General features: G+C 38.6%; 1 protein-coding gene across 1 annotated transcript in view; it reads left to right on the top strand.

Moving 5' to 3' along the window:
- Nucleotides 1-10,205: 10,205 nt before the first annotated feature.
- Nucleotides 10,206-17,658, top strand: part of anapc1 (anaphase promoting complex subunit 1) — a 63,772-nt gene continuing 56,319 nt past the window's right edge. Inside the window, exons 1-16 of the mRNA XM_086258972.1 lie at nucleotides 10,206-10,417; nucleotides 11,208-11,447; nucleotides 11,799-11,963; nucleotides 12,187-12,229; nucleotides 12,315-12,412; nucleotides 13,839-13,921; nucleotides 14,170-14,243; nucleotides 14,328-14,473; nucleotides 14,552-14,709; nucleotides 14,936-15,064; nucleotides 15,147-15,365; nucleotides 15,750-15,845; nucleotides 15,947-16,037; nucleotides 16,812-16,877; nucleotides 17,003-17,140; nucleotides 17,251-17,394. Of these exons, the coding sequence (XP_086115098.1) occupies nucleotides 11,232-11,447; nucleotides 11,799-11,963; nucleotides 12,187-12,229; nucleotides 12,315-12,412; nucleotides 13,839-13,921; nucleotides 14,170-14,243; nucleotides 14,328-14,473; nucleotides 14,552-14,709; nucleotides 14,936-15,064; nucleotides 15,147-15,365; nucleotides 15,750-15,845; nucleotides 15,947-16,037; nucleotides 16,812-16,877; nucleotides 17,003-17,140; nucleotides 17,251-17,394 (1,866 nt within the window). The 5' untranslated portion in view covers nucleotides 10,206-10,417; nucleotides 11,208-11,231. The remainder of the gene's footprint in view (nucleotides 10,418-11,207; nucleotides 11,448-11,798; nucleotides 11,964-12,186; nucleotides 12,230-12,314; nucleotides 12,413-13,838; nucleotides 13,922-14,169; nucleotides 14,244-14,327; nucleotides 14,474-14,551; nucleotides 14,710-14,935; nucleotides 15,065-15,146; nucleotides 15,366-15,749; nucleotides 15,846-15,946; nucleotides 16,038-16,811; nucleotides 16,878-17,002; nucleotides 17,141-17,250; nucleotides 17,395-17,658) is intronic.

Raw genomic sequence — 17,658 nt, 5'->3', positions numbered from 1 at the left:
TTTGATGTTATGTGGCCACAAACTATAAATTTCATGTACAATTTGCTGTTAGTACACAAATAAAAATGTTCTGCCTGTTTGAAATAACTACTGATGATGCTAATCACAACCTTATACTGGTGTTTTTCTTGTTTGTTACACACTTTCAAAAACTGTTTTTTTTTGTCATTAGAATTGTATTATATTTTTATTGTTATCTTTACAAATTTCTCCCATTTCAAGAAAATAACTCAATTGACTTATCTTTTCTATCCAGGTTACAAATCTTACTAAAAGAAAATAAAACCCAATGTGTCTGAGAATTTAGATTGTGTTGGATTTATTTAACTATTTGTTTGTTTAAACTTTTAGACAAGAGTTTTTAGTGATGCTAAAGACAATTTTTGTATTTTTTCTTTGTTTGTAATTGCAGACAATGTGCCTATTTCATTTAAAACAAGTGAACTGAAATGAAGATAGTTTTTAACAATACTTGTGTATATGGAGTTATTTTTGTATTTTTACCCACATGTTCAGTAATATTTGTAGCTGTAGCTGTTTTATTAAATACATAACAATTCCCAAACATGGAAAACTTTTGCAATGGCAACTAAAATAACTTCAAATCCTGAGTTTAATAACTTTATGTAGTCATTCATGTGTTCATTGTTCTCACACTGCAGAAACATCATAAAGACATACGGGCCTTGGATGAACTACAATTTCCTGCTTCTAAATTGATAAATTGAAATCTTAGCAATGTTTTTGACAAAGCTCATGGTCAGAACTACAGGGTGGGCCATTTACACTCAACAAAAATATAAACGCAACACCTTTGTTACTGCTCCCATTCCCCATGGGATGGACGTAGAGACCTAAAATTCATTCCAGATACACAATATAACCATCCCTCCCAAACAGTGGTCACAAATCAGTCCAAATGTGTGGTAGTGGGCACATCTGCCATATTGAGATAATCCATCCCACCTCACAGGTGTGCTACATCAGGATGCTGATCTGACATTATGAGTAGTGCACAGGTGTACCTCAGACTGCCCACAACCAAAAGGCCACCCTGGAATGTGCAGTTTTTTGCGCTATTGGAGGTCTGGGGACCCAGAACCGGTCAGTATCTGGTGTGACCACCATTTGCCTCATGCAGTGCAACACATCGTCGCATGGAGTCTATCAGATTGTTAATTGTGGCCTGTGGAATGTTGGTCCACTCCACTTCAATGGCTGGGCGAGGTTGTTGGATATTCGTGGGAACTGGTACACGCTGTCGTATACGCCGGTCAAGCACATCCCGAACATGCTCAATGGGTGACATGTCCGGTGAGTATGCTGGCCATGCAAGAACTGGGACATTCTCAGCTGCCATCTGCCCTGAACAATGTGAACCATGATTCATCCGTGAAGCGCACACCTCTCCAACGTGCCAGACGCCATCGAATGTGAGCATTTGCCCACACAAGTCTGTTACGGCGACGAGCTGGAGTCAGGTCAAGACCCCGATGAGGACGACGGGCATGCAGTTGAGCGTCCCTGAGACGGTTTCTGACAGTTTGTGCAGAAATTGTTTGGTTGTGCAAACCAATTGTTCCAGCAGCTGTCTGGGTGGCTGGTCTCAGACGATCTTGGAGGTGAACCTGCTGGATGTGGAGGTCCTGGGCTGGTGTGGTTACACGAGGTCTGCGGTTGTGAGGCCGGTTGGATGTGCTGCCATATTCTCTGAAACACCTGTGGAGACGGCTTATGGTTGAGAAATGAACATTCAATGCACGGGCGACAGATCTGGTTGACATTCCTGCTGTCAGCATGCCAATTGCACGCTCCCTCATTGCTTGTGGCATCTGTGGCATTTTGCTGTGAGACAAAACTGCACATTCCAGGGTGGCCTTTTGGTTGTGGGCAGTCTGAGGTACACCTGTGCACTACTCATGATGTCAGATCAGCATCCTGATGTGGCACACCTGTGAGGTGGGATGGATTATCTCAATATGGCAGATGTGCCCACTACCACACATTTGGACTGATTTGTGACCACTGTTTGGGAGGGATGGTTATATTGTGTATCTGGAATGAATTTTAGGTCTCTACGTCCATCCCATGGGGAATGGGAGCAAAAACAAAAGTGTTGCGTTTATATTTTTGTTCAGTATATATGGATACACCGTAATAAAATGGGAATGGTTGGTGATATTAAAGTCCTGTTTGTGGCACATTAGTATATGTGAGGGGCAAACTCCTCGAGATGGGTGGTGACCATGGTGGCCATTTAGAAATCGGCCATCTTGGATACAACTGTTGTTTTTTCAATAGGAAGAGGGCCATGTGACACATCAAACTTACTGGTAATGTCACAAGAAAACAATGGTGTGCTTGGTTTCAACATAACTTTATTCTTTCATGAGTTATTTACAAGTTTCTGACCACTTATAAAATGTGTTCAATGTGCTACCCATTGTGTTGGATTGTCAATGCAACCCTCTTCTCCCACTCTTCACACACTGATGGCAACACCGCAGGAGAAATGCCAGCACAGGCATCCAGTATCCATAGTTTCAGGTGCTGCACATCTCGTATCTTCACACCATAGACAATTGCCTTCAGATGAACCCAAAGATAAAAGTCTAAGGGGGTCAGATCGGGAGACCTTGGGGGCCATTCAACTGGCCCACGACAACCAATCCACTTTCCAGGAAACTGTTCATCTATGCTCGGACCTGGCACCCATAATGTGGTGGTGCACCATCTTGCTGGAAAAACTCATGGAACGTGCCAGCTTCAGTGCATAAAGAGGGAAACACATCATCATGTGGCAATTTCAAATATCCAGTGGCCTTGAGGTTTCCATTGATGAAGAATGGGCCCACTATCGTTGTACCCCATATACCACACCAAACCATCACTTTTGTTGGTCCAACAGTCCTGGAGGGATCCATCCAATGTGGGTTAGTGTCAGACCAATAGCGGTGGTTTTGTTTGTTAACTTTACCATTCACATAAAGGTTTGCCTCATCACTGAACAAAATCTTCTGCATGAACTGAGGGTCCTGTTCCAATTTTTGTTTTGCCCATTCTGCAAATTCTGTGCGCCGATCTGTGTCATCCTCGTTGAGATGCTGCAGTAGCTGGAGTTTGTAAGGGTGCCATTTGTAAGTAGCTAATATCCGCCGAAGGGATGTTCGACTAATGCCACTCTCCAGTGACATGCGGCGAGTGCTACGCTGTGGGCTCTTGCTGAAAGAAGCTAGGACAGCCACTGATGTTCCTTCATTAGTGACAGTTTTCTTGCCTCCATATTTTGGCAAATCCAACACTGAACCAGTTTCACGAAACTTAGCAAGCATTTTGCTAACTGTAGCATTGGAGATGGATGGTGTCATAGGGTGTCTTGCATTGAAATCTGCTGCGTTCACCAGATATCAACACAATTTCGATTCGCACCTCACGTGTTAACCTCTTCGACATGTCAATGGTTGCGAACAAAGAGAAACTTGTAAATAACTCATGAAAGAATAAAGTTACGTTGAAACCAAGCACACCATTGTTTTTCTTGTGACATTACCAGTAAGTCTGATGTGTCACATGGCCCTCTTCCTATTGAAAAAACAAAAGTTGTATCCAAGATGGCCGACTTCTAAATGGCCACCATGGTCACCACCCATCTTGAGGAGTTTGCCCCCTCACATATACTAATGTGCTACAAACAGGACTTTAATATCACCAACCATTCCCATGTTATTACGGTGTATCCATAAATGGCCCACCCTGTAGATCTGGTGACCCTGAACCCACACTTGTGCTGCTTCATGCTTCTTATGATTAATGATTCATGTTTATTGAGGGCGAAAAATCATGTTTTTGAATGTTTGTGTTATCACTTATCACTGTTGTCACTGTTATCACTGAAGTAGTTGTTGATCAGCGGTTACTGATCAATGGTTGATCAATGGTCATGAGAATATGCAGGTGTGCCAAGAGGAGGGCGGAGATCCAGGAAGAACTGAAACTGAAAACTGTTATGAATACAAATGGTTCCTTGGAATAACTTTATTTGCCAGTGCATAAGCTCATCCCTGTGTCATATCATTAGGAGAAGGGCCTGCTGCTTCACTCTCTCTGGCTGTTAATTAAGTTGTGCTGGATCCCTTTTGTAGGTACAGTGTCACACGTGACATTGGCTCACAACTTCTAATTATCTTCTGAAAGAAACAGCTGACTTCTCTCAGTTTGCTTACTCTCTCCCAGCTCTCTCTTTTTTGAGACCACAAAGTTGCTTTCTTGGGGACTCATTAGGAGTTAAATGCATAGAATAAATTATGTTTGTGTTTCATAAAGAAACGCCCAAATCTGCATCCACACTGGAAATGATTTGCACCAATATGGCAATCATGGAACATAGAGAGGGAATGATATTCAACAGTTTCAAAGTTGTAGCAAAATGATGCAGAGGTTGGTTAAGATTATCCATGATGGGTAACAGTTTATCAATGGACCTGTTCTATTTTATATCTTTAAAAGTGTCTAATTTTCTGCCAATCACAGAGCCAGCCTTCCTAATCAGTTGAGTCTGTTGGAGTCACCAGGTCTGATGCTGCTCCCTACACACTGTGCTCACCACATCTGTGAATCTCAATCATTGTGTTGCACACACTGAAGGATCTCAGCTTCCTTGGGAAACAGAACCTGCTCGTTCCCCTTTTGTACACAGCTTCTGTGTTAGACTTTCAGTTCATTCTGCTGTTAGTGAGGTACTTGTACACCTCTGCCACATGAACATCCTGTCCCTGGACATGTTGTTAGCCTTTTCTCTCTGAAGTTGGTCACTATTTCTCCAGTCTTATGTTCAGAAGCAAATGATTACTTCCAGATCACTCCTCAAAATAATACTCTCAAAACTAGCAGCTTCCCAAATTAAACATGAATCATGATATGAATTAACTATTTATAAAACTTTTAACACACTCACAAACAAGTAGGTCATATCTTAATCACAAAAGTTTTAGGTAGGTGAGAAAAAATGCTGTAAACAAAGAATGCTTTCAAAAATGGAAGTGTTAATCACTTATTTTAATCAATGAACAAAATGCAGTGAATGAACAAAAGAGAAATCTAAATCAAAACAACATTTGGTGTGACCACCCTTTGCCTTCAAAACAGCATCAATTCTTCTAGGTACACTTGCACAGTTTTAAGAGGGAACTCAGCTGGTAGGTTGCTCCAAACATCTTGGAGAACTAACCACAGATCTTCTGTGGATATAGGCTTCCTCACATCCTTCCTCACTTCCAGTACTTCTTTCTCTTCTTTATGCTGAAGATAGTTCTTAATGACTTTGGCTGTATGTTTGGGGTCATTATCCTGCAAAACAAATACATTTGGGACCAATAAACAATTATTTATATTTCTGAAAGCATTCTTTGTTTAAAGCAATTTACACCTGTCTAAAACATTCGCACAGTACATAGTATATGTATATATACATTTATATATTAATCTTAATGGTTTATTAATCTACTGAGACTTCGTATTTAATCTTACTCTAACTTTTTAAATGACACCATGAACACATTATGCATGAGCTTTTTTTTTATCAAGAAAAACATGTATGTCTCTATTTCTAAATCACATACTAAGGGGAGTAACACATTATAAAAGTGCTCTGACCTTCCCCTCCTGCCTGTCACCAACTGGGAGGCGCCACAGGAGCCTCCGGACTAAGACCACCAGGTACCGGAACAGCTTCTTCCCCACAGCTGTCAGACTCCTGAACTCTGCCTCCTGACATCTGACCCACGTTAAACTCATGGACTGAACATACACACACCCACAATGGACAACTGTACCCTCAAACACAATAATAACATGGACTGAACCACCACTCACAACCACTAGCACTTTATATAGCCTCTGTAGGAATTATATCTCACTTATCTTAACTGCACTACTGTATAGCTCTGTGTAAATAATCATTCTGTACATTCGATAATCTTTAATCCTACAACTGTTTACAACTTGCATAGTTCCCATTTCTGTATAGCTGTATATCTCAGATTCTGTAAAGTTATTTATTTCATATTCTGTATAGTTTTTCATATTTATATCCTGTTCATATCCTGTACATAGCTTGTACTCACTACAGCCTGTACATACTTATAGTTATAGAATATTCACAACATACTTCATACCGTGTACATTATAACATACCATAATAGACCCATTTCTGTAATATACTCACATATCTATATTATTGCTAATATATATTGTAATATATCTATAGCACTAAAGCACTTCTGGATGGATGCAAACTGCATTTCGTTGCCCTGTACCTGTGCATGTGCAATGACAATAAAGTTGAATTCTATTCTATTCTATTCTATTTCCCACTACTTAAGATTCGTCAGAGTATTTCTGTAAGTGGCATGACACAGAGCTGTACTGAAAGTCTGAGGTGTACAGCCCGTGTAACATACCAGTTTACACTCTCACAAACACCTCCACGTATTTATAAATCATCCAGTTCTATTAGACTGTCATAAACAAGTTTAACTTTTAAACACAAAAGAAATACTAATGAAAAAAAAAAAGAAAAAGAAAACTAAACACTCAAAATTAACACATTTATATTACTCATCCCTCTGAAATTGACATTAATTATTCTTCAGGGGAATTAAATTTGCATTGTTTTTAAGTGTCAAAGCCATCAGTCTACTCAGATACTTTCTTCGCTGCTCACTTGGAACATTTAAGCAATTTCTCTCAACTGCTAGAGTGCGACTTTATCAGTGTCCCTGCCCAGCTGGCTTCAGTGGGTCACCACAACCCCTCAGTAATGAAGTCCGAGCATCTATGGCAAGATGACCTCACCAAAAAGAGCCAATCTGCCACAGCTAAAAGAGTGTAATGAGGTATCTGTCATGGTTATATGAGCGTTATATGTTGAGATATAGTGTTGTAAAGTCTTCATTTTCATGGAAAGGCAGCACAAAAAAAATCCAATTTTATCCAATATAATAACAACTTGTGCAATAATTCTTTCTTGGATTTGTTCTTTTGTACTCAAAAACACCTTAGAAGGTTGCTCTGCAGTAGAATTTACATAAATCAACTCTGTTACTACAACTTTTACTGTTTATATAGTTTTTCTTAGGGCCAAATAAGTCAAGCTGATATATGAAAAACACATTCTTATTTATAATGCCATGGAATTTAATGATCCTTGTCTTTTTCTAAATGAGGAAACTTTGTTTATGACAACAAAATCATCAGTTGAAGTTATGAAATTTTGTGTGTTGATCGATTAATAGATGACCCTTGAGAGTTAAAAACTTTTTCCTCCCTAAAAAATATTGTATTAGTTAGAAATTAGGAATTAGTAATTACTACATTTTTGCTAATTAATTATTGTCCAGTTACTTTTGAGAGTCTGAAAATGGGAGACTGTACAAAAACCAATGCAATTCCTAAACATTTCATATGACAATATACGATTTATTAAACCCACTGCAATGAATTAAAGCTGAATCTTCACTTTCTTTACATCTTGATTGCCCGATTTAAAATCAGTGTGTTGGTATACAAATGCAAAATTACAAAAATTGCATTTTTGTCCATGTATTTAAGGATCTACCTGTAAACATTTTACAAGGGCAACAACCTGCCATGGAAGAAGAGGAGGAGAAATGATGTGGACTGCACATTCTTTTAGTATTAGAAACATGCTTATAAGTCCAAGCTTGTTTAGCAAGTGGGTGCCATGGTCATCAGTGTTTGACCCAGTGTTTTGAGTTTGTTATTCTTTGTTCTTAGTTAAGAGTTTCTTCTCATTTATGATTTCCTGTGTTCTTGGAATGAAGGCGTTTTTTTGGTTCTTGGTTATAATTTAGTCATCAAGTTTCAGTTAATGTCTATTTTCAGCAAGCATTCTACTTAGGGTTATTTGATTTAGTCTCTTGCTATTTTCTTAGCTTCCCTGTTTGTGTCAATTTTGCATGTTATTCATTGTCTCAGTGTTTTTATCTTTTATTTTGCTGGTCACTTGTCGTGTTAGTTAGATTCTGTGGCTGTTTCTTTGCTCCCTAACTACCTCATATGTGTATTTATGCCCTGAGTTTTCCTTAGTTCTTTGTCATGTCCTCCCTCACTTGTTGTGTGTCTCCCTGCATTGTGTTCTAGTGTTTTCTGCCCCTGTTTAGGTTTGTTCTGTGAGCTACCAGCAACATAACTGTATTTCTTTATTTCGGTCAAAATCCTGCCTGTTACATAACTGGACAGGACAGAGAACTGTAGAAAATATGAAGATGCCGAGAAGTGCAAAAGATTTTTGGCAGTATTTGTTTTTATTTCAGTATAATTAATGTTTTCTTTTTGCAATCAGCATCTGGAGAGTATTCACTGATACAGATCAGTCAATTATACTCAGAATGAGGCAATAGTTTGGGGCAGAAGTCATTTAGTGTTAGTGAAAGCATGCAGGAGAGGATGATGAGAATTCAATTTAGAGCCAAAAATTGGTGTTATTTTCAGGCAATTATGTGAAATACACAATAGACCGGGAAAAGACAGCAGCTGTTAGTTAGAGATGGAATAACATTCTCTCACTTTATTTATCTGCCTTCCCTTCCCTGACAGACACATACTCCCCAGTGAGCTGCAGTGATATCATTTGGAAGAGTTAACTCATTCAGATCATACCTTGTTGCAGTGCGACATCCATCACATCCATGAGCACCGAGCCACTCCCAGCTTCCTACATCAGTGTATTTTCTCATGACTACGTTGTGCAGACTTTGATTTCTTTGAGGCAGAAGGATGAAATTCATGACATAACTGCTCTTAATAATATTGGAGTAGGCCTAAATGTTTTTTTTCTTACAAATACCTACAGTAATGATGTAAACTATAGCTTTTCAAACATAGCAAAATGTGTTGTTCAAAATGTGATTAGAAAATTAATAAAAGAAGTTAAACATTTAAACAGATGTGATATTCTTTTAAATGTAACATAAAAATGACAGTTTCCTTTGAATATTGAGTCTAAATATCTGTGTGACTTTGAAGACATGCTGTTAATCACCCACTACTTCCCCCATTAAATATCAGCATATTTACTCCTAATTGAGGTGACAGTTATTTTCTCTGCTCTGTTTATTAATATCCTCCAAGTTTAACATCGTCATCAAGTCTGAAAGTCTGAAAGTCAAACATCACTATTTGAGATGTGGACGGTTTTTGCATCCAAACCTCATTTTGGTTATCAACTAATTTAAATAATTTTCAATGTTTTTTTCAATTTTGTTTCATGTATTTTATTTAGCATACAAATAAAAAGTTAATTAATTAATTAAGTAATTATTAATTAAGTACTGAAAAATACATCTGATCTGTTCAATAAACCGAAATAGCTGTCAGCCAGGTCAGAACAGTTACTGTTGATGGTTATTTTTAAGCGTATTATAAACATACAAGAAATTAAATATAAATATTTCATTATTTTAAGTGCAAAGGATTTCATCCTCAAAAATCATGGTTGTTGTCAAACCACTGTAGTCACTCTGGAACACTTACAGTGGAACTATTATGGTCACAGTATATTTAAACAGAGGGACTTTGCATTATTCACAGTTCTATCATATATTAGACCTTGGTGAAATGTATTCGCTGTCTAAAAATATTTTAGATTATCTTTCTTTAAAGCCATCCTTCTTTTAAACCCAATTTGTTCTTATAGACTGGCCCTCACATATAGAAGGGTTGAACAGCAGAAATATGGGGATAATGCATAATCAAATTGCAGCTTTAAATAACTTTAATAGATATTCAAAAACATTTTATTGCTACAAGACATAATATTTGTAGTATTATGCAGTATTATTTATATCCTCGACATCTCTGAGCCTCTTGCTTTCCTTTCCGACAGCTTTCACCTTACTGGAAGCCTCAAGTGCAAATTTACCAATGGTCTCTAATAGTAAATGTCCCTAAAGAAAGACATAAACAACTGAGTTTCATTTTATTTATTTATTTTTCATCTTCATATATCTATATATACCTAGATTTTCTAGAAATACTATTATTTTATTTTTTAAATTCTATTTTATATTAATTATATTATATTTTTAATTTATGGCTGAATTACTTACATAAGACATCCTGATCATCAGTCTTTCACAGCAGTGTCCATAGCTCTGACGGAGGCAGCCTATCAGATGTCAACATATCGCCTCCTCGCTGCTGATTGGCTGACTCGTGGAGGAATGGGATGTCGGGACAGCAAAGATGTCCGCGCTCATTTGAAAACCTGCTATAGGCGAATACGGAATTTGCCACTTGTTTTTATGTTTGTAGGGTGACAACGTTGTGCTCAAGCGAGACGCATTGAAAGGAAAGATAAGGACTCCGCGACAAGGGCCAGACTATTCCTTAATATCAGGTTAGCGGCTAAATGTCTCCTTGTAAGCTGAAAGCTAGCTGCAGCTAACGATAGCTAGCATGCTAGTCGGGCCGTTTCAATGGTGTTTAGTGTCAGCATGCAGACTCATAGCTGACTGTCAAGTTGTATATTTATGTAATTTACAGCGTCTTAGTTTCTGTAGAGTACCGAACTTTGTTTGGGGGAGTTTTTGAGGTAAGAACTTCCAGCTAACTTCTAGCATGTCGCGTCTATCAAAGTCAACAGAAACTTGCTACCGTGGAAGTCCTGTGGAAATTGTTAATGAGATTTCTATCTCCTACTATGTTGACCCCTCTAACGGGATAGTTTTAGTAATAGTAAAGGTCCAGTGAGCCTGCTTCAGCCAGCTAAGTTGTCGATGTGTTAATAGAGAACATTTTTTAGCCACCAGTAATGCAATCTGTCCTTCAGTCAAGTAAATTAAAGTTATTTACGCAGAGGAAGTGTATTTACACCTCATCTTATACTCACTGGTATTCACAGTACTTTACAGATAAGCTACTGATAAAAGTGATGTCATCATTAATGTCATAAAGAGAAAATGACAGAAGAGAACAGTTTATGTGAAACTCTTTGTTCTTAAGTACTACAGTAAACTTGTCTCGAGGATCTATACTTTATTTTTTATCGTATTAAATAATTGATATGAATACTACAGCTAAACGGACTGGTATGGCGCAAATTGGTGATGCTCTTCAGTTGTGTCTGAAAAAAGGTCTTGCTTGCTTTTAAATACTGTTATTTATACCTCAAACTCTGTTCTTCCCAGAAATAATGCTGATATCTGAAACTCATGTCGGAAGTCGTGTATGAAGAGACAGCCACGATGATTGCCGCAGGGGAATTGCAGTCATTTGTCCCGTTTGGCCGCGAGCACTGCAGGAACCATCCAAACGCCTTCAACCTGCAGCTCAGAGAGCTCCAGCCTGCCTCCGAGCTGTGGGCATCAGATGGTGCTGCTGGCCTGGTGGGGTCCCTGCAGGAAGTCAGTCTGCAGGAGAGAGAGAGGGTGAGAGTGTCTAGTATTATGATCTATAATTTTTCATAATAGGAGTGGGCCATCTAACAGTCTTATTTAATGGATAGCCTGAATTGTTCTCCTGACCTGCTCTTCAGAGGAACTGGTGTGTATTAAACAGTAAAAATATAAGAAGGAAAATGGTAAATAGAATACACCTAAAGCGTTTAAATTTGTTTTTTCATTAACATATCTTTAATTACTTTAAATCTTTAATTATTTTTTTACACTAATATAGTCAGTGCAATTGTTACAACACTGCTGCACTGCAGTACTTAATGTGTTGTTAAGCTCAAATGTGGTTTTGATTTGGTTTTTGTGTTGATGTGTTTTGAATGACAGGAATTTTGGCAGCTTAGGAAGGGCTGCAAGGGAGTCAAAGAGGAAGATGTGGAATTTGAAGAAGAACTCTATGCAGCAGGAAACGTGGTTGTCTGGAGCCAGGGTAGTAGGGCTCAAGCTTCCAGTGTATATAAGGCCTTCACTGTTGACAGCCCAGTGCAGCAGGTCTGTTTCTAATTGTTTTGTGTACTACATGGTCTCTCATAATTGTGCTTGTCCATTCTCATTTCTAAGGGCAAATGAGGGACCATCTTGTTTTCTGTCAGGAATCAGTATGGCTTTTGCTTTACTATATAGATTGTATATCACCCACGATGATTGTCAGGATTCTGTGCTCTAAGACTTGAAACAGTTTTTTTTTTTTTTTTTTTTTTTGTATTATTTCCAGGCCTTGTGGTGCAACTTTGCTGCTCCTCACAAGAAGAATGATGGTACTGTGTCTTTTTGTGCAGTTTTTTGCTTATTCATATTGCAGTCCTGATGAACAAAACACAGAATGTTTTTAATGTTTTGCAGATGAAGAAGTGGAGCTCACAGTGTGTATTGTCCAGAGTAGCTGTGTTAATGTTCACACCATGACTGGAAAAGACTTCATCTCACCACTGCCCTTCCAGGTGAGGTATAAAGCAATATTAATGGGGAATGTTTATATCCAGCGAAAGAGATGGGTCTACACATGAGCCACAAAATTCTTTTAAATCTGTGTGACTCAGTTGGACCTCCACTACCTAAACTTTCACCTCAACACAGATGCAAGCTGACATGCAGCAGTAACTGCAGGCTTCTTTGTGTGTCTCCCATGTTCCAGAACACTGCTGAATAAAAGGATAATTTGATTAGTGGATGCATAAGTCTCTGAAACATTACCCCACCTCGCTGCTGAACTAAAACCACACAACCCACCACGTTTGGATTAGGGATATTTCTCAGAGACCATTATTGGTTAACCATTTTCTGGTTAACCAGTAATGATAGAAAATTTGCATCACTGATAGTGGGAAGTAAGTGTGTGTGAGTTTATGTGTGTGCATAGCTTTGTGTATTTACGAGTGTCTTTCACTCAGTAGTCTGTTGCACACCAACAAAATATAATTTGATTTCAGGATGTGTTTTCAACGTTTGAGTTTTGTTTTTTTAAACTTGAGGCATTCGTGATAAAGCATTTGATATTTTCTTACGGGAAAGGTTGGACATACACTCTTACTAAATAACTGAATTAAATAAAGGGGCAAGCAAACCGTGGGTTGGTGTTGTGAGAAAGGCAAGAAACACCTTGTGAGAGCCTTTGTGACAGGAAGAATCCCCACTGCTGTGGTGTCCCTGACACTGAAGCTCTCAGGGTGTTGCACTTTTCTTAACCTTTCAGTGCTGTTTTTAAGTGGCAGAGAATATCATTAGTATTAGTTTCAATAGAAAGTTATTCAAGATAATTTAAAAATAGTACAAGTAACCATTTTTTTAAATAAGAATTTTAATAGCTGGGATGTAAAATGCAAAGTTTTGTGAATATTGTCAGTTTTTCAATATTCATTTATATAAGGCTGTATTAAACTACTCTAGGAAAGCAAAGAAAACAAGTGGCACCTCTAGCCTTAAAATAAATATCTGACAGAGACTTTATTCATGATTGTTGGACAAAATTTAACCTAACTATGAATTTTATTATTTACTGGTCAGGATGGGTCTGTGTAAACAGAATGCAGTTTTTTGTATTGTTTTAAATGCAGGTCAAAATATTGAATGGTTTAGCATTTAAGGGGGCTATATGGACACCCAAGTTTGTGAATGCAATAACTTAAGAATGAAGTCACATAGGATTTTGAAAATTATACCATCGGTGTATCTACTAAAAATCTTGTACTAGTTTGAATCTCAGAAACCTTGACCTCATGAGAACAAGGCGATGTAAAATTTGGAAATTCATACTTCTACTAGGAGGCTGGGGAGTACCATCGGCTGCCATCAGTGTTTTTAAAAATTGTTGATACCAGACATCTGTTAAAAATGTTTCATGAGTCTGTACTGTCTTTTCTTTTCAAGGTGTCAAATGTGTGGGCAACAAAGTTTGGACTTCTTATGGAACGTAAAAACACAGCAAATGATGCACATTTCAGCCCCCCTGGGTATGTGCTCACACTCTGCACTTGCAATCACATGCCTTCACAAGTACATCTGTATCTCTGTATCTCATTGTATCTCATTGTACAACTGTATAGTGACAATAAAGGCATTCTATTCTACATGACACATGTTTCGATTAATCAGTGCATCCATGTGAAATAATGTAGTGACAGACATTTCTACACTGACCTACATACACAAACATAAAGTATATAAACGAGGGATTGAGCTCTTATTCCACCCCATACAGGGAACCTCTGCCCACAGTTTTCAGCATGCTGCATCCTCTAGATGAGATCGCACCAGTTGTGTGTAAACCTGCAGGTATGAGACACTGATCTTCTCAGAATGAGATCTTGTGAACGTATTTCATATTTTTCCTGAATTTGTGCGTATTCTTTTTTCCAGGCCTGTTTGAAGGCTCCCGTGTGCAGTATGTGTCTGACTCGGCCATGAAGATAGTGTTCACCTGCTGTCAGCCGTCTATAGTTGTATCATATGACACAGTTCAAGGAATACACTCTGTCTGGACTCTGCGCAAAGTCACACATGATGTGAGTGATCATAAATACACACAAAGACACTAAAACCAACTAAGTTCTTCCTAAACTAAAGCCTTTTAACCCTGTCAGGAGCGCTCTACAGTCCTGCGGTGTCCGGCAGAACCGGTTGGGACACCGTTGGGTCTGATGGCTTCAGGCTTTCTCACTTCTCATTTGCGGAATGTCTCCCGTCATGACTCCCCTGGTGGCACTGGTCCAAGTGGGCATGGTCTTGGGACTGGAACAAGGTACTGACGGGCAGGAATTAGTTAGCGTCTTGTTACATTTCTGAGTAAAGCAAAAGTCCCACTGTCTAAAGACAGCTCCTCAGTTATTGGGGTTGCTGCTGTGTCATACAGACTGAACAATAAAGTGATACTTAATGGATTATATTGCCTTAAAAATAATTACAAGTTATAAACTTAGAGACCAAAACGTCAGCATCTGACCTGGTTACTGTTTTTCTTCCTGCAGTGCTGTTGGTTCCAGCTCTCCCCTCCACTACAGTGCTTTGCACAGCCACCAGAGCAGGATTGTCACATCCTCACCAGGAACTCACTCTCGAGTTCATTCTCCGAGTATATCCAACATGGCCGCCCTCAGGTGAGGTTAACCTAGCCAATGAGGACCATACCCATAATAGGTAAAAACTGAAAAATGCTTATCCCCTGTCCTCCTGTCTCAGCCGTGCCCACTCTCCAGGCATGGCAGCTCCATCCTTTTCAGGTGTGGCTCGTTTCAACACGTCTTTGCACAGCTCATCCCCCAGGGGGCACCATGGCTTGTTAGCATCTCCCAACAGTACTATCAATGAGACAGTGTTGGTCCCAGAGATGGAACCTATCATACCTGACCTCTGCATGGAGCAGCTATGGAGTGAGGCGGTAACTGCTGGCTCCAACAGGTAATTGGCAGCATTGAAATCTAACTTCAAAGCTTTTGACTAGTTTTAGCTCAAAGGTCGCTCTTAAAAATGTAAAAATTGCTTTTAAGCCTGTAACTCTTTTGTCGTATTGTAAATGTGAGACTATTTTAATCAGTAAAGGAAAAAACAATAAGCAATGAAAGCTTGAATGGTCTTGCAAAGTTGTTCATTAGCCTTTAGATCAAAGTTTGTGAGCAACTTGTTCTTTGTGTTTGCATAATACACAACTTTTTTTTTTTTTTTTTTTTTTAAAGACATCATTTGTATTCTATGTAATACAGTTCTTTCTGTTGCTTTAGGCTGTTCCAATTTAGCAAATTCTGCTGTTTGACATCAGTTAGCATCTCTTTTTACCATTTACAGGGAAATGAGCAGCCAGGCATCTAAAGTATTCCTGACCTCTGATCTCTGTGAGAATCATTACTTGTGTTTCCTGGTGGAATCTCACCAACAGCTCAGGTAAACAAACATACACACATCTTTGTCCACCTTAATTTGTTGTGAAATGTGAGTTCACAAGTTAACTTTTTTTTTTTTCATGATCATTTTATTTTCTGCAGATGTGTGAAGTTTATTGAGAGCAATGATACGTCACAGCTCATCTTCCCCTCTGTCACAACCATCCCTGCTAAAGATGCGGAGCCTCTGCAGGTGCATTATAAAATTCTATCATGGAGAGTTGAAAGGGAAAGCGCAAAAGTTAAAACGGGGGAAAACGGTATTCATTAGAGTCAAGAGTCTGTATGAAGTTTATGGTGCTGTACTGTGCTGAAAATAGCCCTTAGCAGGCTGTAAACATTGTGTAGGAGGCCTTCCTGTATTTTTATTTTTTATTTTTATTTTTTTTAAATCTTATCCGGATGATTACAAGTTTTGCAAGATATAATTAAGGTTTTCCTTGCTACCTACAGGAACTAATGTGTGTATATACATGAGATAAATCTGTTTCGCAAAGGATTTTGTGAAAAACTGTAATTAAAACTTTAAAAATAAAACTGTAATTATTTATCATAGTGGTGGTTATGTCCAGTCCATGCCTATCAAAAAAGTCTAATAGCAAAATGTTTTTTCTAGTTTAGATCAGGTTGGTCATTCTTTCCTGAAACGTTTAGTTTTCTCCATCGTCTGGATGGTAAAACTACCATGTGACCTGAGGTCACCCAGGAAAACTATGGAGTTGGATGCTTGAATTTTGGAGCAGAAACCAGTGATTTATGTTTATTCATTATCATTTCAACTTTTAAGTTATTTTTTTTAAGTATGCACATTTACAGGTTCTAGCATCTTGTGTGAATATTTGATAATTTTCTTTGTATTAAGTTGTTGACAGTTGGGGAAATTACAGCAGGTTTTTTTTTGTTTGTTTGTTTGGTTTTTTTGGAGTAACATTCAACGTGTTTCTGACAATGAAACTTTGCTCCTCAGAGTATAGATGCCATGCTAGTTCTGGAGGCCTGTGGTAGTTTGGTTCTCTATACAGGAATCACCAGGGTAAGCACAGCTGCCTTTGCTTCCTGTAGATGACAATTGAGTTCTCAGATTTTTTGATTTATTTATTTATTTATTTATTTAACGGTGTAATGAATCATGGGATTGCTTTCTTGGCTGTCACCTAGGTCAGCAAGGTGTTTGTGCCTGGACTGTTGTCACCCTCCTTCAGCCTGACCAATCACCTCCCTCACCGCAGCACTCCAGTGGAAACTGTTAGCACACCTGCTAACGCTGGCAGTAGGCATCTCCAAAGACTTGATGAGGTATTAACATGCATTGTAAATGCACTTTTCTTTGCTTTTTAAGTGTGTACTGTATATCTGGTACATTTGACTCCTTTGGTTCACCTCTCTATTTTAACACCTCTCTTCAGGATGCCATGCCTTCACCAGTGACAGGGCTAAGGGGTCCAAACATTAAACACCATGATGCTTCCTTTTTGGAGGATTACACATTTCAGCCAGCCACACCCTACATCAATGCCTTACGTGATCCTGTCTGCAACCGGGTGACTCTGGTAGGTTTTCTGTGTTTAACATAGATGGCATTGATCCCTTTTTTTCCCTCAACAATAGGTAAAACGTGTGTTTTGTAATCATGGGGAATTAACTCAGATGATCGGTCATCCACACACTCACAGTCAGTACAAGAAACAGATGATGTAATCAAATCAAAGCCAAAACAAAACACAAGTTCAAATTAATGTTTGGTGTCCTAATTTTTTAACTCATCTGAGTTTAATGACATATACAGAGCTGATTATTAGAAGGGGACTTTTCGG

This window comes from Aulonocara sp. 'chitande type north' Nkhata Bay, linkage group LG13 (genome assembly GCF_057382095.1).
Source record: "Aulonocara sp. 'chitande type north' Nkhata Bay isolate Kocher_YH1m ecotype deep benthic linkage group LG13, A_spYH_male_GT1.1, whole genome shotgun sequence".
Classification (NCBI taxonomy): Eukaryota; Metazoa; Chordata; class Actinopteri; order Cichliformes; family Cichlidae; genus Aulonocara; species Aulonocara sp. 'chitande type north' Nkhata Bay.
Note: the sequence above shows the minus strand (reverse complement) of the source record. Positions and strands in the feature narration are given on the sequence as shown.